This window comes from Vipera berus (assembly GCF_964194415.1).
Source record: "Vipera berus genome assembly, chromosome: 4".
In the NCBI taxonomy this organism is placed as follows: domain Eukaryota; kingdom Metazoa; phylum Chordata; class Lepidosauria; order Squamata; family Viperidae; genus Vipera; species Vipera berus.
In genome coordinates, this window is record NC_138206.1 from 22,113,015 (window position 1) to 22,137,879 (window position 24,865).

Genomic DNA, 24,865 nt, shown 5'->3' on the forward strand with positions numbered 1-24,865 from the left:
TCATGCGCTTGTGACCTCCCGTTTGGACTACTGTAACGCTCTCTACATGGGGCTGCCCTTGAAGACCACTCGGAGGCTTCAACTGGTGCAGAATGCGGCCGCGCGAGTTGTAATGGGGGTTTCCCGATACTCCCATGTAACACCTCTACTCCGTGAGCTGCATTGGCTTCCGGTTGCCCTCCGGGTGAAATTCAAGGTGCTGGTTATCACCTATAAAGCCCTACATGGCCTGGGTCCGGGATATCTGAGGGAACACCTGCTGCCGGCATCAAATGCCCTTCGCCCAGTGCGCTCCCACAGGGAGGGTCTGCTCAGGGTCCCGCCGGTAAGAGACTGCCGGCGGGTGACACCCAGGGATAGGGCCTTCTCGGTGGGAGCGCCTGCCCTCTGGAACCAGCTGCCGGTGGAGCTGAGAACTGCCCCCGACCTTCGATCATTCCGCCGGGGCCTGAAGACCTGGCTCTTCGAGCTCTCGGGCCCAGACTGAGGAGGAATTTTTAATTTGGGGTTCTTTTTAACTGACTACAGGGTTAATTTAATATTTTTTAATTTGGTTCTTAATTTTTGTATTTTGGATTTTTAATTCCCTGTAAACCGCCCTGAGTCCTCAGGGAATAGGGCGGTATATAAATATAACTAAATAAATAAAATAAATATACATGAGGGTAATAAACTTATTTAGTATTATGGTTTACTTTTGTTAAACAAGGATAATTGGATACAGTGGTGCATTTTTATTTATCTTAAATATATCCCTTTCATAGCAGTTTTATTTATAACAATTTTATCCTTTTCTTAGCAGTTGATAAACTATTTTAAAACAGATAATGTATATCAAAATGCAAGTGAATCTATAAATCTGGATTCACATATCATATGCTAAGTAAAAACATGGTTGATTTGATTTTGGCTCAGCATGATCTTGTATGAACTAAGCCATTATTGTTAGTAAACCATGATTACTGTGATGTTAAGCCAGCTCTGCCTTTTTTCTTCCTATTGCCTATATTTTGATTCTCAGATGTATTTATTTTCATTTATTAAATTAATTTATATTACTACCCATCTCATGAACGTGGTTCTGGGGTGCTAAAAACATGTTAAAAGTAATTTAGGGTAAGTATGTATAATGGTCAGTGAAGGCAAACCCAGACAAAACAGTTGACAGAAAGCTGTCATAAGATATAGGCTGAGAGGAAAGGTCTAGGTAGCACTAGTTTAGACACGTTTATATATTTTTCTACCAATTTGAAAATATGTATTAGAAAATATACATAGTGTTATCTATTCACTTTCCCTGGTGAGTTCTTTAAAATATTGTTAGTGTATTTAACTATCTACTTACCTGAATTGATCATACAGGCCAGCTTTTCCTCATAGTCCAGATATGGTGGGTTACAATTTCCAAGAATTCTTACTGGAAATTTTGACTGCTATAGAAGGATACTTGCTAGATTGGGGGAGTTGAGATAAATAAATAAAATGTATAATTGACAGATTATTTTATGCCCATAGTATATTACACCCATGATAACATTTCTGGAGCATGTTTTGCTTCCATGATATTGACTGCTTTCCTTATTGAGATCTGTCAAAGCTGTATCTTTCTGAAAGTATTAGGCAATTATAGGCAGTCGTGCACTGACATGAGAGAAATCTCTATATTGTATATCTAAATTGATTTTTGTAATTTATTAAATTTCATTTATCAAGCGGCATGGTAACCTAGAGGTGAAGATGCTCACCTCCCACTCAGAAGGCTGAGAGTTCAACCGTAGGCAGTGGCAGATGTTTATCAGGGTGCAAAGAGAAAATAACTGCAGCAAACTCTGTGTAGGCGTCAAGAAGGACTTCTGGCCAGTACACACTCAGCTCCATTCAGTCACCCAACTCCACCCTGAATAAAGGGATTAAAGGGTCATGAAAAGGATAAAAAAATAAATTGCATTTTTATTTTCTTGTTGGTAGCTTTAATTTTTTCTTTAGAGTAATGAATGAAGGTATACTTTGTTATAAGTTACTTACGTAGTCTAAAACTGTTCATTGTCTTTTCAGGTTTTAAAAAGTGTATTAAAAATAAACTGGGAAAAAGGAATAACACAGTTATGATATACATTACTTTGCATTGCAGTATCCTAACTAACTGCCTCATGACCAGCGATATCAATAGGGTAATTAGTATTAACATACAGGTAGTCCTTGACTTATGACCACAATTGAGCCCAACATTTCTTTTGCTGAGCAAGACAGTTGTTAAGTGAGTTTTGCCCCATTTTACAGCTTTTTTGCCACAGTTAAATGAATCGCTACAGTTGTTAAGTTAGTAACATGGCTATTACTGGATTCCCCATTGAGTTTGCTTCTCAGAAAGTCGCAAAAGATTATCACTTGGCCCCAGGACACTGCAACCGTCATAAATATGCGTCAGTTGCCAAGTGCTTGAATTGTGATTATATGACCATGAAAACGCTGCAGTGGTTGTAAATTTAAAAAATGGTCCTAAATCAGTGCCATTGTACCTTTGATCACTAAACAAACTGTTGTAAATTGAGGACTACCTGTTGTCTGTAATAATCCTATTGCATGTGTTTAATGTAGAACTTAAGTGGAAGGCTAACCAACTTTCCATTCACTTCCATTTATTTCAAAGCCATGAAGGCCTGGTCTAAGAAGGTAACAAGTGAATGGTTAATTATTGAGGAAGTAGAATTAGCAGATAAAGGATAGCAAAAAGAAAGAGAGGGAAGAAGGGAGGAAAGAAGGAAAGAAGAAACATTGTAAATTTGAGCTCTGATTTAGCCATTACATACATCATTGCTATTGTTTAAAAATATTTTTTTCCCAAATTTGAAAGTAAATTTACTGTGGGTTGAATTAAATGATTGAATCTATGTAATCTTATTGGTAACATTATAGAAGAAGTTTACTATTGTTGTCTTTTGAGATGTTTTAAATCGTTTTGTTTAACTAATTAATTAATTTAACTAATTAATTTAACTAATCATTTTATTTAAGTAACCTGATATCTGACACAAACTAGGCTTCTTGCTTACAGTACATATAATTCTTTTCTATTTTGGAAAAGTTCAGAAAGTTAACCTTTTGGTACAGAAAGGATGGATTCAATAGGATTAATATCACAGTGACTTCAGATTATAACTGATACTTTATGGAGAGCGAAATGGAATTTAGGGGTCAAGCAAAAACATGTAGTTTAGGTGTCATCTTCCAGGAAAACAAATTCTGAGATCAAATATATTCAGTTAAATGCCAGGAAACTCGGATACAAAGAATGTTGAATTGAGTAACAAGATAGTGAAAGTGTTAACAGCAAGAATGCTAACTAGAGTAGCTAAGAAATAAGAAATATTACTGGAAACTAATGGTTAGCTTTAGATAGTGGCTAGAAGAATATCATGGTTTCAGATATAGCCCTTTGTTTCAATTCAAAGATGACATATTTGCTCATTAGCTCACATATCTAACCATATTATTACGTGCATATGCTTAAGTCAATAAATAATTAAAAACCCATTAATTGCATGCATCTATAAAGTGGGCTATAACTCTTCTTTAGACTTGTCTTTGCCTCAATACCTATTAGTATCTTCAATGAAGGTATGCTGATGTCTGATTTAAACAAATTAATTTTTTTCCTACATGAGTTTCATTAGAGAGAAAGGGTTTATCAGTAAGTTTACTTGAAATGCCTCTAATAGGTGGAAACCTAATGTTTAATAACAGTTCTTTGAATTAGGAAATCAAAATGTCTTTGTTTATATCTTCATAAATTAAATCATTCTTTCTTTAGTGGAGGTTAATCTGGTTTAATTGTAGTTGAAACTAAATTAGGAAATGTAATATGATGCTAGTTTGCAAAGTAGATAAGTTATTTTGTAAATGTTGTTATAGTTAATAGATTTTAAACAAGCACATTGACATTTTAGTCAATAATGTTTCTGTCCTCTTCATTCTTCTACTGTTAAGAATTATGGGTTACTCCATTCTTCTATTAGTAAATGCTTAGATAGCATTCTAATAGTGGTTATGAGAATTTTCTCATTGAAATTTCAACTCGGATATAAAATCCAGGCATAACATTATTACTGCGTATTATTTATTATGTATCATAGGCATGTGCACCTTACAACCTCAGGAATTATTATTTTTTCTTTACAGGTCAATTTCTTTCTTAAAGGAAAAATGCATACACAAACGTTAGAGTGGCAGTATTTCATCTTTAGATTGCTGATACTTTTGATATATGTTGTAAGTAGATAAACTTTTTTCCTATGTATTGTATGTCATATTGGTAAATGTTTTTGCACTCAAAAAACTAAATAATTAGGTAGTTGTTTTATGACTGCAAACCAGTATGTGAAACATTATAAAGTTTGTATTATTTGTTTGTATTGTCTGCTTACACTGCAGCAAGGAAATTACTCTTATAAATGTTGACTTACTGATCAGATGTCATTATATACTATATCAGATTAATCTGGTGAATATCAACTTGTTTAACACAAGTTGACATTAACCTAAAGATAGCTTTAGATAATATATATTTATCTTACTGTAATTATAGAACATTTGTCTATCCCCAGGTCCTTGAGAAGAACTTGATGGATTGAAAAAAGTGCCAGGTCCAATCTAAATATCTAGCTGACTGTGTGACAAATAGTAGTTATAAAGTGTTCTGGGACATCAGAATTCATAATACCATAGACTTAACAACTGTTGATAAGAAAGACAAAAAACATGGTAATACCTGGAAATTGCAGAAGAGAAGAGAAAGAACAGAAGAAAATCACAAAATAAAAAAATCTGCTGATAGAAGTAAAATGACTATGGCAAAAGAAAGCAAAGATAGTGACAATAATACTTGCGTGCAATCCCAAAACATCTAGAGCACAACTTCAATACTAATGCCATTGACAAAAATTACCATCAATCAACTGCAAAAGGCAGTTTTCCTTGGAACAGCTTACATTCTGCAGCAATAACTTTAATGCCATCAAACAACAACATCTGCATATCTACCTATTGAGTCTATCCCTTGGGAAAGACTCAATAGGTAGATAAAATTGCCATCTAAACATCTGGCTGACTGTGCAACCAACCATAATAATAATATAAGTATTGGTGATTTCAGTATTGCCTGAAAATTGCAGGTACAAAGCAGTCTGTACAAATCATTTGTACTATACAAGTGCTATACAAGTGAACTTGCTGCTGCATCTTTTGAAGCCTTAATGTGGTTATTAAAATGGCAGAATTTCATCTCCACAATACACTTGTGAGAAGGTTACCTTGAGATAACACAAATAACCTACAAACACCAAGTAATCCTTGTGTGAGAACTTTAGCATGCGTCCCCCCTATTCAAATTCAATACCTTAACTACTATATGTCTGTGGAGATTCTCAGACATCCAGGTCACACTCATTCTTGCAGTATAAACCTGTTTCTTTTATCTTTTTTTTCAAAAACTTTTCCAGTTATACATGTTGCTGCCTAGCAGTCAAACACCATGATCCCAAATCCATAATCTCTACCCACACTGACACCAAACAGCTTCAGTTCGATTGGAGCAATAAAAAAATCATCAGCCGTGCTACCACCAGCCACGCTCACAAGTTCATCGAAGCCTGGCACTCCATAAGCACTTCCATCCACAGACACATTGACCTACAATCAGCCTACGAACCCCTCAGAATCCAAATCAATCGCACAGCCAACCAGAGACAGCACTGACCCTCAACCAACCCACGCAAGACCCCCCTCCCACCAGCAGTTTATCCCCCAGTGACCCTGACCTGTTGTAACCTTCCCATCACAAGACCCATCACAGAACTCACTGATGACTCACACCTGACCCATCACAGACCTTCACTTGACATACTCACACCCTTATAAGCCCTTATAAACAGAAGAACCCTGACATCCCCTTAGCTCTACTGAATATGTTACCTAGCTTGGTAACGAAACATTCAGAAACCAATCCACAAGCTTGGAGAATGAACCTTCACCCTCATCCTACACCCGAGCTACAGATATTCGCCACTATTGCAAAGTTATACATGTTCCTAGATTTTGATTAGCAGTTCCAAGTACATTTCTGTTGCTATGTATTTTCTTGGGAGCAAATTCTGAGCATGTATAGGAGGACTATTCTTCAAAGATTCATTTCTTTAATAGTGTAATCTTAACAGCTTCCCTCTTGTTTGTAGTTAAATGTTATAATTTGTGAAACTGGAGAGTGCAGAGAGCAGGAGTACAGAGATCATGACGGAAACTGTATATTGTGTGAACAGTGTGGCCCTGGAATGGAATTATCTAAGGTACCGTATGTTTGTATAAAATTCTAAACATTATTCTCTTGATTTTTCAAGTATGATATTACTAAATATATTTCTCCACTACATATAGCACTGAAAGAGCACTTCTAAATTAACTATTTTGGAAGTTGCAATATTATTTACTAGAGAAGTCTTTTCATAGTTTAAGGATTAAACATTCATTCTTTTATTTATACATACCGGTACATATTATTTTATTTCCATGGCCACCCATCTCACTTAAGCCAATGCAGGGCCACGGCATAGGCTAATTGTGCTCATGGTGTCCTGTAGAAATTAATGCACAGGTTGCTGCATTTTCCAGCAATTGAAAGGCAGCCTCATTTAGTGTACATTGTAATAGATGATACATGATCATGCTTCTTTCATTTAAGGCTGAAGCTGGACCAGCTGGTCATGGTTACTATTTGCCCATTGAGTAGTACCTACCAATCCAGGAGGATTTCCAAGTCACAGGTCCTCTCTCCCTGGAAAGACAATAGGAGTAGGTAGAGAATCTCAGTGGACAAACAAGAACTCTTATTTTGCTTGAGTTTAGTTTCACTAGTTTTGTCTCATTCAGATTCTAATTATCTTCAGATATTGAATCAAAACATTGACCACACTGCCAGACTGGTGATGTACAGTACATTTGGATGTGATCAACAATTTGCTGATTTTGCACCCCATACTGATAGGTGCTTCTCCCAGTGGCTTCATATAGGCTAAAAAGAACTGAGCACTGTAGCACTCCATAAATAACAGGAAACCAGACTGATATTTCTTTCTCTGTATTCAACCAGGTCTGCCTATATGATAATTGTCTAGCAATAGATTATTTTTATTTATTGTGCAAATTTATTTTCCCTTGCTTCTCAGCTAACAAAGCGAGAGAGAGCCTGTGGCTTAGAGGTGAAAACAACTGCCTAATGTGCAATCAGCCCAGGTTCGAATCTCAGAAGGGTATGGCTGACTGATGAAAACTAATAAGTTTGAAATGCATATCAGTCTCCCTTAATTCTTTGTTAGCAATTTAAAAAATTTACACAAATATGAGCTGTCACCGGTGTGACTACTGCCTGTCGATGGCCTTCAGGTTAGGCTGACACAGGAAATAAAGATTTGTCCCATGTTTGGGGCCTAGCAAGGTAATCTAAAATAGTTAACAAGCATTTGACATATCTATCTATCTATCTATCTATCTATCTATCTATCTATGTATATGTATGTATATGTATATGTGTTTTCTGAGGTTTTCGCGGGTGTCTGTATGTGGACCTTTGGTCATTCGGGTTTTTTCCCGCGTAGAAATGAAGGTGTAGGCGCAACGTTTCGACGGAATCCCATCCGTCATCATCAGGCTGGTGGCTTCTGCTTCCTTCTTCTGGGAGAAGCAGTAGCTGTTTGTTCCTCTTTTTTAAACTGCCAGAGGGGGTGTGTTCTGTGGGTGGAGGTGTGCTCTGATTGGGTGGGGGATTAAGTGTGTTCTGATTGGGTGGGAGTGTGTTTTGAATGGTGGGTGTGTTCTGATTGGGTGGGGGTGTGTTTTGAGTGGATGGGCCCCACCACATACATCAGACAGACCAACAGAAGAATAAGTGCACGCATTGAAGAGCACAAAAACTCACTCAGAAAGGGAGAACAAACTTCATCCCTGGTCCAACACTTTGAAGCCACGGGACATGAAATTGATTTTAAAAAAACCAAAACTATCGCCAAAATCGAACATTTTAACAACAGAATAATCAGAGAAGCCATTGAGATAGAAAAACGCCCCCACAGCATGAACAAACGAGATGATACCTCTCGCCTACCAGCCATTTGGAAAACCGCCTTGATTGACAGACGAGTCTCAACCACCAAGAATGATACCAGACCCAAACTCATGATAACATCACATGACATCACCACCACACAACCATTCAAAAAGCAAATCCGAACCCACAATGATAACGATGCACAACCACAAAACAGAAACCTAACTACAGCTGCAACATCAGCCACTTTAAACCCTTCCAAACCACACAATAAGCAAACTGACACCCACTATAAAAACATGGCACCACCACAAACACGAAGCCGAACAAAAGCAGCACAACTCACCAGCTCAGGTCTAAGGCTGGCAGCTGAGACCAGCCCATCCACTCAAAACACACCCCCACCCAATCAGAACACACCCACCATTCAAAACACACTCCCACCCAATCAGAACACACTTAATCCCCCACCCAATCAGAGCACACCTCCACCCACAGAACACACCCCCTCTGGCAGTTTGAAAAAGAGGAACAAACAGCCACTACCACATGCTTCTCCCAGAAGAAGGAAGCAGAAGCCACCAGCCTGATGATAATGGATGGGATTCCGTCGAAACGTTGCGCCTACACCTTCATTTCTACGCGGGGAAAAACCCGAATGACCAAAGGTCCATATATGTATATGTATATGTATATGTGATATTTTGCACTATATTTAACATGTTTAGTTGTATAGCTTTTCCTATTGTTTATATAAAGAAATCATTGTAAGCATTTTTGTTGATCATATATTCTTTCAGCTTAGCTCAACAAGTTTATATTAAAATTATTTTTCTGGTGTTCATATAATTGCTTGAAGGACTTCACAGGCTAGCTTCTAAATTTTGATATTGTTGGCATAGTTTAAAGATGAACATGTCAGCAATTTCCATAAGTTTATAATAACGTAGCAGTGGGAATCCACTGAGTCCCATTTTCTTTCAAATACTAGAAATTTCTCAGATAAAGAAGATAAGTTAGTATTTCTTATAAAAGTAAAGGAGATTATTAACAATGGACAGCACATTAGAAACTGCTCAGAAGATTATTTTATCTCTAGAAAGTTTTTATTTTCAGAAATAATTACACTGAGGCCTCATTTCATCTTTGTCATTTCCCATTATCTCTTAAGTGTCAGAGTAGTGTTTGTTAATCCCACAGGAATGCGGTTTTGGATATGGCGAGGATGCCCAGTGCATGACATGCAGGCCAAACAGATTCAAAGAGGACCGGGGCTTTCAAAAATGCAAACAATGTTTGGACTGTGCTTCAGTAAATCGATTTCAGAAAAGCAATTGTTCTGCCATTAGCAATGCTGTTTGTGGAGACTGCTTGCCTGGGTAAGCTATAGAAGGAATTATGAAGAACTGTAAATAATTTGTATTCTCTGTTTTAACTGGCTCTGCTACTTGAAGTTGTTAAATTGCTTCTGTACTCTGCTTTAATTGTTTATATTGAGAGGACGGAATGTTTGTTGTTTCCAAATATCCATTCAAGATTATGAATATTTATATTAATAGTAAATACATTTATTTTTTATTAAATGATGCAGTTTACATCATTATACAATTTAATTATACAATTGATGTTAATTGATAAGTAAAATTGTTCACTGGATATTAAGTCTATTACATCAAAGTCTGCTAAACTGATATTTTCCTCCTACCATCTCTTCGAGATATGATAGGTGATTATGTACTGAAGCCTTGCTTTTAGGGCGTTCTAATGAAAAGCCCTGATCCAGCTTCTGGAGGCACGTGGAAGCGTCTCCCAGCTTCAGTTCTGTTCTCTGTTGCAGAGAACAATGGTTCTCTGTTGCAGAGAACAGTAGCCTAAAGTACCATGAGATCACGCGAGACCAGTAGCATGAGATCTCGCCCCACTGATCTCATGTAATCTTGTGTTACTTTAGGCCTCCATTCTCTGCAAATGCCTGGAGCACCAAGAAAGCGAAGGATCTCGATCTTTGCAGGGTGAATATTGAAAGCCTGGTGCCTAGGGAGACCCAGGTGTGGGAGGGGAGGGAGGGAATAACCAGGGTGAATGTTGCAGAGCCACTGCAGTCACTCCTAAGGGCGAACAACTGCCGTGGTGCTGCAATATTCGTAACTATGGGACTTGCTCGTAAGCACTAGGGGGTGCTCATCATGTAACTTTGAACGAGCGTTAAGTGAACGCTCGTAACTCGGGGATTACCTGTATGTTTAAAGGAGAGATAGAGATACCATAAGCTCTGTTTAGGTGGAAATGTGGAGATCTTAAAAATGGTCAAAGAAGAGTTGCTCAGATAGCCTTCCCACCTCCCTGACCTCCCAGTGATGAGTTGGAAATTTGAAAACAGGATTAATTTATGTTGGTTTCAGTTTAACTATACCTCTCAACACGATCTAAGAGTCTAATGAATGAATTTTGCAGATCTCATGAGGAATTGCACTAGCATTCAAGCAAATGCAAGTGTAGTTCCCCATCAGATTTCTAATTGAACAGATGAAAGTAAAGTAGCAGAAAGTAGCAGTGAGTAACAACAAGCTATAGTAAAACAAATGATGACAAAATAAAAGTTTCACCTCATGATATTAGGCCAAAGGCTTGAACTTGTAGGATTCATGGGGGCGGTGAGTCTAAAAACTTGTTTTTTGTTTTTCCCAGAATGTACTGGGTTCCAGTGCTGATTGCCAAAATTTGACACACTGTTTCCTGCCATTTTTAGTTAGTTCTGTACACTACTGTTCACCATATTTAAAAAAAAATCTTCATAAAATTTAGGAAAAAGGAAAATCTTGCCCATTCATATGCATTTGATATAAATCTGCTCATTTTTCATTATTGCTCTGCTCACTGCTGCCCTCAATTTTCTGTTCCATAAAGCATTAAATTGGTGTCCTAGCCCATCAGATGAGTGTCACTACCTGAACCTCTTTTTTAATCTCAACTTATATTATCCCCTATTATTTCAATATCATTTTATTGATTTTTATTATTTGTTTTTTTCAGATATGAGAAATGTGATATTTTTCTTCTGTCTTCCAGATTTTATAGAAAGACAAAGCTTGGGGGCTTTCAGGATATGGAATGTATTCCTTGTGGTGATCCACCTCCTCCTTACGAACCACACTGTAAGTGTTTCTGATACTAAAATGTTAGAACATTCATGATATAAACTGCATTTTCCTGATTACTACGAAAACCTGGATAGCCTGGATTGCTATCAGTAAGCAATGCGGTCACATGATGTCATATTTTACCAATGTATCATTTAGCAACATCAATCCCAATCCCAAATTGGTGATAAAGCTCCAAGACTACCTGTATGTCCATAATTATTCTCTGGAGAGCTACAATGAGCGTAATTCTGAAGAAGCTCCATCCACTTGTGGGATTTGTGAAGCCCCCTTAAAAAAACAGAGCTGCCTAATACTTGTGAGAAGTACTACTTGCTAGAATAGCACAGGGCTTCCACAAGGGCAGCAATTTGTGCAAGAGAATTGAGCCTTGCGCCACATAAGCCAGGCTCCTCTGCAAAAAACCCAAAAAAGATAAGATGGGTACCACTTGGCCCTGGATGACATCCATGACAGAGCCTTGGTGGAGCAGTGGGCTAATGCCTCCTTAAGTAACACCAGCTGCCTGCAATTAGTGCAGGTTCGCATCCCACCAGGCTCAAGGTTGACTCAGCCTTCCATCCTTCCGAGGTAGGTAAAATGAGGACCCAGATTGTTGGGGGCAATTAAGCTGACTTTGTAATAATGCCGCTTGGGGTGTGTGTGAAAGCCCTAATAAGCAGGCATATACATAGAATGAAGGCTACTGCTAAGCTTGTAAGCCGCCCTGAGTCTTCGGAGAAGGGCGGGATATAAATGGAATTAAAATAAATAAAAATAAATGACATACACATTGAGGGTTCTCCAGTGTGGGGGGACAGCTTTTTATTGCACTGTGCACAGTTCCCTGTGCATCTGTCTGCTATAATAAGTGACGTGTTTGCATGGTATGGCATGGTTTTCATGGTGTGGCAGCTCTTAAGTCATACTATTTTTAAGCATAATGTAATACTGTTACTATAATCACCTGACTAATAGATAATAGGTACAGGAAATACATGAAAGAAGTGATTTTTATGGAAAATGAAGGAGCGAAATTAATGGAATCTACCCATATCTTTATTTAAAACAGGGTCCCCAACTCTGGGACACGGCTCACTACCGTGCCACAGCCTGTTCAGAACTGGATGGCACAAACGGTGGGCAAGTGCACACACGTGAAGCTCCATTTGTGCTTCGGAACCAGGCCTCAGAAGCAGCAGCTGAGCGCACAAAGCTCACGCATGCTGTGGCTGAACGCATCTGTGCACAGCTCCATTTGCATGAGCAACAGGCACACTCATATGTGAAGTTCCATTTGTATGTACAGTGGGCAGCACACATGCCACTTGCACAATTGGAGCTGTGTACACTTAAGCACACACCAGCCACTCACATGGAAGCATCTCCCCCCCCCCCACAACCACCAAGCTGGAAAGTTTGGGGGCTGCTGATTTAAAACATTCTATTTACATAGTAAATAAGACCCAAACAATTTGACATTATTTGTGTGTGATAGGTTAGGGACTGGCAATCAGGGTAATAAATTTTGTGTCAATATAGTTTTTTGCTCAAGAAAATGTGAGAGTCTTTTAAACAAACTGAGGAAGAGGTATATTAGTATTAATAAGGTATATTATTAGACTCACAAAACCTCAGTTTTAGCAGAAATGCAGATTTTTAATTGTTTAAATAATTGAAAGAGACATTTTAACAACTTGGTGAAGAGAGGAATATTGTGAAAAATAACTTTGCTAATTGGGAGAGTAAAACAGTAGCTCTTCAAACTGAAGCATTTAATGAAAGATCCCATATGGATAACAACAATCAGGACTTAGTAATATGAAACTTATTGCTGTTCTCATCAAGTAGAAATATGTTGTTTGAAGATTTCCCTACATCTGTAGGTAATTATGTGTATTGCTGAATACTGATATTAAGCTGTTTTTATAATACTTTAATACTAGGTGAATTGCCTTACAAATTAACTAATTTATTCCAGTTTTTTTGAAACTTTAGCATATTGTAAATAAAACTGTCACAATAATTACGTGGACAAAATTCTAAATGTTTAATAAGCATGTTCAATTTCTTAGAACTTCCCCAAATAAAATATGTACACTGATACACTATATTAAGTGTGTTTTGGCAAATTACTGTTATTCTCTTGAATGCTAAATTGGCTCTATGAACTGCACAGGGTAAAATCGTATGATCATATAATGTGATAGCAACATTAATAACGATCACAGAATGCTGATAGCAGTTGATTATTACCTAGCTAGCTATAAATTTCTGGGCTGCTTTAATCTACTCTCCATCAGTAGACCTTTTAAAACAGAGTTATGGTTTAAATATTTACTCATGAAAAAGCTGGTTGTGGATTGTAAAAAGACCATCAGAAAGTTTAAAAGGTTTTTTAAAAGGGGAATAAAAAGTAAAAGAAGAGAAATCATTCTTGAGTAAACATTTATGATAAACACTGAATTCTGCATTATTCAGTAATAGCAAATAATGCTGTTGCATATGTTGAAATGGAATCAAGAACAAATAAATCTGCAGAAATTAAATGAAGCAATACTGTATTCTGCTGGATATAATGTACTGGATTTTAAGAAATTTGAAGGCCTGGGAAAAAAGCATGTAAATAAATTTTAGTTATAGATTTAGAATAAAAAAGTAAAATATACGAATCAGCATGAAGTACAGGTAGTCCTTGAATTATGATCACAATTGGGATCGGAACTTCCATCACTAAGTTAGGTGGTTGTTAAGTAAGTCACAGCCAATTTTAGAATTTTTTTTTTGCTACATTCATTAAGTAAATCACTGTGGTCAATAAATAATCAAATGGTCAATAAACGAAACCGGCTTCCCTCATTGACTTTGCTTATCAGAAGCCAACTGGGAAGGTCACAAATGGCAATTATATGATCCTGGGACGCTGTAACCATTATAAATACATGCTGATTGCCAAGCAGCCAAATGTAGATTATGTGATAATGGGGAAGATGCAACAATCATGAGGACCATTGGTAAATCATTTTTTTCAATGCTGTCGTAACTTTAAATGGTGGCTAAATGAATGGTTGTAAGTTGAGGACTACCTGTATATTTACAATTACTATTAAAGGAGAATAATAAGTTTTAGCTCTTGTGAAAATGCAATTTAGTTCACTGCTAAGACTTTTTATTTTTTTAGTTTATTTGCCTCAACAAACTCTACAAAAAACAACAAAAACAGAAAATACTTTAAATTCTGAATCAGCAACTAGCTTAAAAAATACCAAAACAACAAAAGGAAAACTAATTATATATATTCATCAAATGTCAAACTAGTTTTTAATACTACATTTTTAAAAAAACATGACTCTTTAACATTATCAAATGTAACATTTATGCCAAAGCAGCACATATTGAGTCTTTTTTTTTCATCACTAAATAAAGTAGCTAGATGAAATATGGAAAATGTATTTCTACATTTGGAAGATGCATATGCCTAAAAACAGCCTTTCAAGAATGGGATAGTTATTTCAAATCAGGAGGATTCATAATATGATTTAAAGTTTAAAGTAGATTTCCATTTCCATTTTGTCTCAATAGTAATTTATCTTCTTCATGTCCAGACAAACTGGTAATGCCTAGACTGCCTGGTCCCTCAGAGCCAATAGGCAGAAAGACAGTTCAAGGGATATTACAGATGAAATACTGTACTGCACTTGTATAATAAATACAAATTTATTAAAAACATAACTATTTTTTCTACTCTTTATAACAGAGAATCTAAAACTGTGATATTGAAGGCATTCTCATATTAATTTTAACCTAGCGTATGGCTATAGAGGCAGATGCCAACTCAGTATACACTGAGATATTGATTAAAGGAATTGAATTGCTTCCTTGCTGACCATAATTTGGCCCTTAAACATTTGTTTAATAAATTCTGTTCCAAGATCTTCTTATGTTCCCTTTCTGGTTTTATTTTTCAAGGAAATGGGATGGGAATCGTTATTTCATTTTTTTTACCACAAATATTGATTGCAGTATATTATGTGAAACAAAACAAGTTTCTAGACTTACTTAATGAACTGTGTCTCGGTATTGATTATACCAGCATTTCTTTTATGAAGTCCTGGTTTACCCCAGCCAGTTTTTTTAATATCAAAATTAGTTTATTTTCTACAGAGAAAAATTGACATTTGGGCATATTCAGCAAGACTAACCTTTTAAAAGCTGCATTTTTAATCTGTTGACTCCAGTAGTCAAAAATACTTTTTACTAACCTTATTGTTATCCAGGCTCATAAGTTGGAGATACCCTCCTATGGTTGAACTTGCTAGCTAATTTAAGGGATATTTTTTAATCAATCTCTGCTTATAATTTATTTTAAGATGCTTCTTGGTGGTTTTTTTTTTTCTTTCTTTAACTGGGCGTCCTTTCTGAACAGACATCTAATGAGTAAAACTCACGGTTCATTATTCCATTACACAAATCAAATATTTTGCATTTTTAGCGTTTGTTTATCAACTATAGAAAAGGTGTAGAGAAAAAATAATGCCCTTTTTAATCAAGTCATAAGATAGATCATTTTTATTATTTCTGTTTTGAGTTTGCATTTGCTTTTTATAAATTGTCTTGGAAAGCACCAATCTCTGATCAGCTGTTCTGCAGCTAACAGCATGGCAGTGGCAATGAAGCTGTCAAGGCTGGTTCTTAAATATTTACTCACATAACACTAGACAGCGCTTAAATGAATGTACATTTGGGGCACAGATTATTTTCCATATGGAGTGCATTGACTCAGTGGTTAAAGATGCTGAGCTTGTCAGCTGGGGAGCTGACAATCTGGGTTCGAGACCTGAGCTCCACACAACGTTACTTGCTCCAGCTCCTGCCCACCTAGCAGTTCGAAAGCTATTGTGAGTAGATCAATAGGTACCACTTCCATGCACCTTTGGCATATAGCCATACTGGCCACGTGACCACAGAAATTATCTTTGGACAATGCTAGCTCCCTCAGCCAAGAAATGGAGATGAGCACTGCATCCTAGTTGGATACAACTGGACAGGAAAACCTTTACCTTTAGGTTCCATGGGAATATTCACCTGGTGTTTTTCCCCCCTTTCTACCTGCCTAGTTATGCCAAATGGTTATAAAACAAGTATGTTTGTGTGGGCCTCCTGTTCTTTTGAAAAATCATGGAGCTCTACTTCCTTGTTAAAGAGAAAGGACAAGTTAAATGGGGATGTGAGATACTGTGAGATTTCTTATTCCTTACAGTTACCTATTGTGCACATCTGCACCAGTGTGTGCATACCACTGAAGGAAGAGCTGAACACCATACAAAGACAGATTGTATAAATAATCTCTGAAGTTAAGCTTTATTCTCTGGAAACAGGAAAGAAAGTGTTAATTTCAGCCATGAGATTTGATAATGTCAGTATTTCTCTTAACCAGTTTTTTTTTTACACAAGTTAATACTAGAACCAGTCTTTCATCTTTTGAGTCAATCCCATAATTAGGATCCTTCTTTGCCAAGGGCTGAATGAGTGTTTATTTTACATATAGGATGTCTGCAAGATATTTAACTTAATCATTACTTTTTATTAACAAAGAAATAGCTGCTTAGTTATCAGATTTAAGTGAACTTGAAATTCCTGAGAGGGAATGGTGTATGGATAATGATTAACTTATACTGAATGAACTCTCTTATATATTTATTAAAACAGCTAACTCTTTAAGGACAGTGAAAGCATTTACACCTGATATTAATTACTAACTAAACATTTGGCTACAGCTCATTAAACTACTAGATTACAGGAATGTGATCTGTATATGCTTTGATGGCCTTATTAGTTTTGCTCAGAATTTATTGACACAAAATTTGTTGACAGATAATGAAACTAGACTTCAGTAATTCATTTTTGTTCTATTTGAGAAAATAATAGAATACCTTAAAAAAAACCATTCTACTCAAGATGTAAACAATCAAGTATTTTAGGTTATAACTAGAAGATCAATTTATAAGCGATAACAAGCATTGTTTACATTCCTTATGTCCTCACCTCCCTGAAAATTAGATAAAGGATGAAATATTGTTTATCATATTTGCATTTAAGTGTACTCTTCCTTGTCTGCTGTGTTGGCCATTCAATATGCCACTGGGTTGATTGTGCACACAGTTAAAGTGAAACTTACAATCCATTTCTTGAAATAGTGTAACAAACAGAGCAATCTGAAAGGCTCTGTAGATGAACAAACTTCTAGCAATAGAGGGAGACAAATAAATTAAAATAGAAGGTATTGGAATATATGAATGTACCATAGTGGAATAAATTGCCTTTTCAGAAATAATAAAGGGGCGAGAAAGGAAAACACTGTGCTAGTGGCTACAGGACAAAAAAGTGGGCCCAGAATATTTTATATTTAGCATTCGATGTTTATCGAATGACATGAAATGACAATTGAAAACCTATCTAATAAGCAAATGCTCCATTGTGGGATTACCACAGTTGATAGCCAATGTAAAGTCAGTAAATAGTCAGTTGCTAAGCATCTGAATTTTGATCATGTGACCATGGGGATGCTACAATGGACACAAGTGTGAAAAAAGGCACTTTTTTCAGTGCCGTTGTAACTTTGGTCACTAAAATGAACTGTTCTAAATCAAGGACTGACTACCTGTATATGTTGGCAATTTTTTTATAGGACTGGAAGTGTTATACTTAATATTAACATAATAATTTGTCCGGTTTTTTTAGCTACATAATTTGCATTTTTATTATTCTGTCAAATTTCAGAAAGGTTATTGGTTTACAGATGAAAGAATTTTTCTTGTAGGTAATCCAGGAAACAGTTGTCTACTCCGGCAAATCTGTGTTAAACAAAGATATTTCTGTATACAAATGAAAAATCTAGTAGTGTGAATAACATCATTTCATCAATAATATATTTATGATACTAAAGCCTCAACCTATCTGCTTTTTTCTTTCTGAAATACTGCTGTAACTTTAAAAAAATACTTTTATTTTCCATCATTGTAACTATGTAACACTATTTCCCGCATATTCTATTATATAATTTAATGATGTAAGAAAATGGTTCAAAATTTTCAATTTTTTTCATTTATATAAATACTGTAGTAACTATTTCTGAATCACCACTTTTGCTCATGACTTAATTCTATTGGGAGAATTTCAGTCAATACTAACTTTGCTAAACATTCTCACACAACAGCTCATAACAATGTATTGTAGATGCTAAACAGATCTGATACAAAAGATTTAGTCAGTTTGTAAATGGCAATAACTTTGAATTTGCATCTAGAAAATCTTGAAGGAAATATAAATATGAACTTTCTTTTCAACTGAAATATGCAGAGGGCAACATGAATTCTACGCTAAGGACTCTGCATAATCTAATAATATGTGTAATTAATTTTTGAAACCTTGAATGGTACTCTTGATGGACCCAGCATGTTTAATCTGAGCCAAGTTTGTCTGATTAGTTTTTTCTTCTTGCCCCCTAGCTGTAGCTTAGTCATCCCTCTCCTGTTTTCTCTGAATATAAAACTTTATTCTCCCCCATGTAAAGTGATAGTAAATAAATAGGAGAGACCATAATGAAAACTGTTTGATTTTTTTTCCTACTAAATATGTTTTGGAAATTTCAAGTAACATTTTTTACATGTTAGAGCAGCCTTTGCCTTCCAGACTCATTAAACCTCAGCTGCTATAATGTAATTGGAGTCCAACATATCTAGGTCCCAGATTAAAGAAATTATTGAAATGTATGGAGATACTTCGTCAGTGTTTGGTCTTTTAACTGGCCATTATGTCTTTACATATAATTTTTCAGCAAATTATACGCTTTTAGTTTTGTCTAGAGACCAACTTGTGGTAATAGATTTAACATTTTTCAGAAGCTAATAAGTTGGAACAGTTTCTTTTATTTTTTTATTACATTAAATATTTGTGGATGTTTGCAGGTGAAGCCAGTGATTTTCATGGGATTCCATAAATATGGCAATTTACAGTTGTTGAATAGTCAATTGTAGTGTTATAAGCATTAAACGCCTTACATCATATCATTTGTTGCATGCGGGGGGGGCGGGTTTGGCTTACAGACAGATTATACTTTTTTTCTCGGATAAACAGGTTTTGTAGATTTCTGTAATTTAAAAAAAACATATTTGAGTACAGATAATTATAATCTACAGATGTTCATAATTCATAAAGAATACATATAGTGATAGTAGCAGGCTCTGCCTTTGCATTTTGTTTACTATAATGTGTAGAGAGCCATTGTATGCATGTATTATATAAAAATCATATATTGTATAGACCCATTTTGAAATAGCTCCCATATTGCTTGGCCTATACAAACATTTAATGTATCCCCATTAATGATAAACAAGGCTAATGAGACAAAAAATAAGGTTCCCAAAATATTTTAAAAAGTCTTTAATGTATTATTAAACTTTCCTAACTGTTACTGTATTTGATATACAATATTTGGGGAAATTGGTGAAAATTGCTTCTCTTCTTTTCATAAGACCAGTTAATTACTAGCTTCAGTTGATACTTGTTGACTCTGTTTTTAATAAATTTTGGACAGATTGAGCAGTAGATAGATTCTTTGACCTTGTTTAAATGGTCTCAGTATAGCATAAAATTAACGGAGGAGCTTATTGGTGTCCCTTTGATGATATTAATAGGTCTGGATTGCTGTTCTTTATCCACTTATGAAACAGTAATAGAACACAATTTCACCTGATACTCCGTATAAGAATTAGTTTCAATAAACAAGTTTACAGCATATAGCTTGCTAGCAAAGTTACAATTTCACCATATCAAGCAGAGTATTCAGTTCTGGGCACTACAGTTATGACTTTTATTTTTATTTTTAAGAGCAAAGAATAACAGTGGGGAGGATCAATAGACTGGAAATTAACCAATATGAGAAGAGATTGAAGAAACTGGTTAGGATTTTCTTTGAGAAAAGATAACTGAGAGGAGATCAATAACATTCTTCAAATATCTGAATAGATGCTACCTAGAAGGACAAGAGCTTTCTTCTGTCATCTCAAAGTGTAAAGTGTACAGAATAACAGTTATTTCTCTTTGAGTGTTAGGGAAAAGCATTTTGCTGTTAAGAGTGGTGAAATGGAGTAATGGTAGTAATCACTAAGGATATTTTTCTTTGGTTTCTTTGGTTTCGTGCACTTTGACTTGATTGGCCATTTCCAATTCTGTTTGTGCTGTGCAGTGAAAATTCTTAAAATAATTTATCTGTGCCTAAAGAGCTTTGAATTGTTGCTCTTCTCTGCCTATAATCAATAAAAGGTATGCTTTTATTTATATATAGGCACCACAAAAGTGAATTTGGTGAAAATCCCATCCACTGTTTCCAGTCCACGAGACACTGCGCTCGCTGCTGTGATATGCAGTGCACTGGCAACTGTACTTTCAGCGCTCTTCATCCTGTTTGTCATCTATTGCAAGAGACAATTCATGGAAAAGAAGCCAAACTGTAAGTTTTTCTCCTCCTACCCCGGCTACCACATTTACTGCTTACCCACGTCTCCTTTATGTTGAGTTTTACCACCTAATAAACGTCTGTGCAAAAAAAAAAAAGATTTATTTGAGCTTAACTAACTGTAAGTTAAATGTAACCTGGAGTTGATTTACAGTTTCCCAAATGTAATTTTGATCAATGACATCAAAGAGGATAAATGCGTTTATGTGAATATGTTGAATATATACTCGGTCTATACCTGTCTTGATTTGCCTGGCATATTGTGAACCATTCAGAAGATCATACAAAAATACATAAAAAATTAATATCCCAAATTCATGTTGCAGTGTGAAAATTGTGAGAGTCAGAAGAAAGGTAGCAGTTAGCTATGGCTACTTTTCAAGCATTGCTATTCAGTTGTATTTAGATTTTTTAAATAAGGAAATTATGAACAAAAAATAGATATACTATAAAGAATTACAGATTATTGTAAACCCTTAAAAACAGTTTAGGCTCTTGTTGGAACTTCAGATATCTTCTGCCAAGTATTTCTAATTGTTTTTCTTAATAATGAGGGTCAAGAATTTAGATCATGTTGAAATAGGCATAAAGCAACAAGATCCAAGAAAGTGTTTTAATTCATAATATGCAAAAACTTTTATTATAAGTGCTCTAAGTTAAATGACAGTGTAATGTTACCAGATATGATTATAGAATAATTTAAATATAAATAAAATGGGTTAACACCCAGTGTCAATATCTTCTCTGTTCTAAAGGGTCTGTACAATCACAGGATGTTCATTATGAAGGTTCAGAACTTGCATGTTTTGATAGATCACAGCTTAATATTTATGAACATAAAACATGCTGCCAGGGCCAGGAAGATTCATTACAGATGTGTGGTAAGTATGATCTCAAATTAATTTCTGGGTTAATCTAAGTAGGAGAAACACAGTGAAGCTGAAATTTGAATAAAGCATATAAAAGTAACTATGGATATGCAAGATGTTACACTAACATAGAGCCCATTAAACAATAGGGCTAGAGTGATAGAATTACTAGTATTTAATAATACTGTATAAAGCAAATCAAAATTATAAATATAACTATATAAATGTTTCTATGATTAAAACTTTATATGAAGGCTAAATGCAACACCACCATTGCAAAGGCTAAATGTGTTACGACGATTTTGTGTAAGAACAGATATGAGCCCTATGCTATGACATTCGTCAAACATATGTTATGTCGAACACAATCCCACACAATCATCCCTCACCTGCCTCTCTCCAAAGTGGATGGATGATGGATTGTTTGACTAGGCATTAAATTCTAATGGGACCTAAACAACTTTTGTTGTTGATATTGTCTTGTATAACAGAGAGGTGAGGGCCAGAGGCCAACAGCTGTTCTTCACTATGTGTCGAGTGTACACTGTAGGATGTGTGAACCAGCTCATAGTCTCAACAAGTATAAATTATTTGCATTTCTAGAAAAAATATGCACTTTGTTTCTTATTTAAAGTTTTCTTTTTTCAAGCCCCAGTACACTTGATTCCATCATTATGCTGTGATGAGTCCTGTAGCTTTGAACATAGTTGTCATAGCTGTCCTTTTCACTCTCAGTCTACGCTTCATGAAAGGTACTTCAGGTTTTAAATTTCTGCCTTTTGCTGACTTTTTTACTGAATATTTATTTGTCCTTATTGCATGATGCATTGGAGTATATTCTATAGAGTTTTCAGTCAAGGGAACAGACTTTTCTGACAGATTCAGAAAAGGGATGCCCTGTGTACGGTCACTCATGCACTCGTGACCTCTCGTCTGGACTACTGCAATGCTCTCTACATGGGGCTTCCCCTGAAGACCACTCGGAGGCTTCAGCTGGTACAGAATGCAGCCGCGAGAGTTGTCTTGGGAGTTTCCCGGTACTCCCATGTTACACCTTTGCTCCGCGACCTGCATTGGTTGCCGGTTGTCTTCCGGGTGAGATTCAAGGTTTTGGTAATGGTTTTTAAGGCCCTACATGGCATGGGTCCGGAGTACCTCGGGGACCACCTGCTGCCGGCGTCAACTTCCCTCCACCCTGTGCGTTCCCACAGAGAGGGCCTCCTCAGGGTGCCTCCGGTCAGAGAATGTCGGCTGGTGGCCCCCAGGGGGAGGGCCTTCTCTGTGGGCGCTCCGGCTTTATGGAATCAGCTGCCGGTCGAGCTCCGGACGGCACCTGACCTTCGCTCCTTCCGACGCAGTCTGAAGACCCATCTATATGTACAAGCCGGCCTGGCCTGATGGGGATATGTTGGGGTTTTAATGGGGATTTTTAATGGGGATTTTTATATTGTATATTGTTACCGACTGTTTTTAACTGGGCTATTATTTAATTCTTTTTTTTAATTTTTGTATCTCGTATTTTTTATTTATGCCCTGTTCACCGCCCTGAGTCCTTCGGGAGAAGGGCGGTATACAAATACAATAAAACTAAACTAAACTAAAACTAAACTAATTGGAAAGGGAAAGGGGAGTGTGCAATATGCAGGCAAAAGCCAATTTAAGTAAATTAGTTAGCCCATTTATCCCAGCAGAATAAATTGATGACTTTGAGCTATTGGACAGATGTTTAGCGGCAATTTCCAAAAAGTTAATTTTTATGACCATGTCATATAACTTTCATTCAAAAGATAATCTAAATGAATTTGATTAGTTTTCCTTGACAAAATTGTAAGACATAGGATTATACGTACACTACTTGAACACATACAAAATCTATTCATTTTCTGCTTTGAAAATCTTGAGGAAATTCGTTGATGCTGTATGCATGCAGGATTAGATATATTGATTTTCAAAGATAATACTACTGATAATTCAGGTTATGTAGCTATTTCTTGATTTTTGTGCTGAAAAATATGAATAGTTTACTCATGGGAGTGATGCAGATATGTTATCTTAAAATAAGATTTATCTCTCATCTTTGTATTCTACTAAAAGATAAGGGTATATATATATATATATTGAGGGACGCGGTGGCTCAGTGGGTTAGGACGCTGAGCTTGTCGATCAGAAGGTCGGCAGTTTGGCGGGTCAAATCCCGAGTGCCGTGTAGCAGAGTGAGCGCCTGTTACTCGTCCCAGCTTCTGCCAACCTAGCAGTTCGAAAGCACGTAAAAATGCAAGTAGAAAAATAGGGACCACTACGGTGGGAAGGTAACAGTGTTCCGTGCGCCTTTGGCGTCTAGTCATGCCGGCCACATGACCACGGAGACGTCCTCGGACAAGCGCTGGCACTTCGGCTTTGAAACGGAGATGAGCACCGGCCCCTAGAGTTAGAAACGACTAGCACGCATGTGCGGGGGAACCTTTACCTTTACTTTTATATATATATTAAAATGAATCTTTTGTTAAATGACGTTTTCCTCAACTTTTTACAGGAATTCTAATTCTGTTGGAGAAATGATTCCAGCATTTCTTGGTTCTCTTTCACATTCCACTTGTGGAGATCTTTCAGATGCTTGGCCTCTCATCCAAAAACCAGGATATTGTGATAGTATTTCTTTCCCTGAATCATACTCTGAACTGGTGGGAGAAGATGAACATCTTTTCAGCCCCTTAGATATAGAAAGAGATGCTGTGGATTCAGATAACAAACAGGATTTAAATGTAGTCACATCTACAAAATCTCATTTTGGAAGCTTGACAGAATCATCTGAACTTTCTAGTATTGCTGCTCCCTTAAATCAAATTTTGGCTGCTGAACCATTCTCAGCAACAGAGTATGATAGAACAAACTGATAAACAGGTAAGCACAGTTATCTAGTAGATAGTTTAAATGAAACTGTTAAGCAGTATTGTCTGGAATAATTATTTTCTTGTTCAGTTAAATGGACATCACAAAGGTCCTCTCCTTCAATAAATAATGAAGAAAAAAACCAGAAAAGGTGATTTTTAAAACTACTTTTCTGGGTTTGTATTTTGTATAATTTATTTGTTACATTTATATCTTACTACAAATGACTGTCAGGAATTAACTTAACATGGGAAAAGAAGTGTAAAGTATCCATGGTAGGAGACTTCCGGTTTTGCACCCACAATGCATGGCCGCACGAGAGTGCACCTCCGCTCCCCACGGCTAGTTTCTTCCT

General features: G+C 36.3%; 1 protein-coding gene across 1 annotated transcript; it reads left to right on the plus strand.

The window, feature by feature from the left end:
- Positions 1-4,203: 4,203 nt before the first annotated feature.
- TNFRSF19 (TNF receptor superfamily member 19) lies at positions 4,204-24,515 on the plus strand (the record flags this gene model as incomplete). Its single annotated transcript, XM_081327739.1, has 8 exons — positions 4,204-4,269; positions 6,231-6,341; positions 9,296-9,474; positions 11,165-11,250; positions 20,582-20,746; positions 21,508-21,633; positions 22,271-22,373; positions 24,155-24,515. 8 exons carry the CDS (start codon positions 4,204-4,206, stop codon positions 24,513-24,515), a joined length of 1,197 nt encoding a protein of 398 aa, XP_081183865.1.
- Between the last annotated feature and the right edge of the window lie 350 nt (positions 24,516-24,865).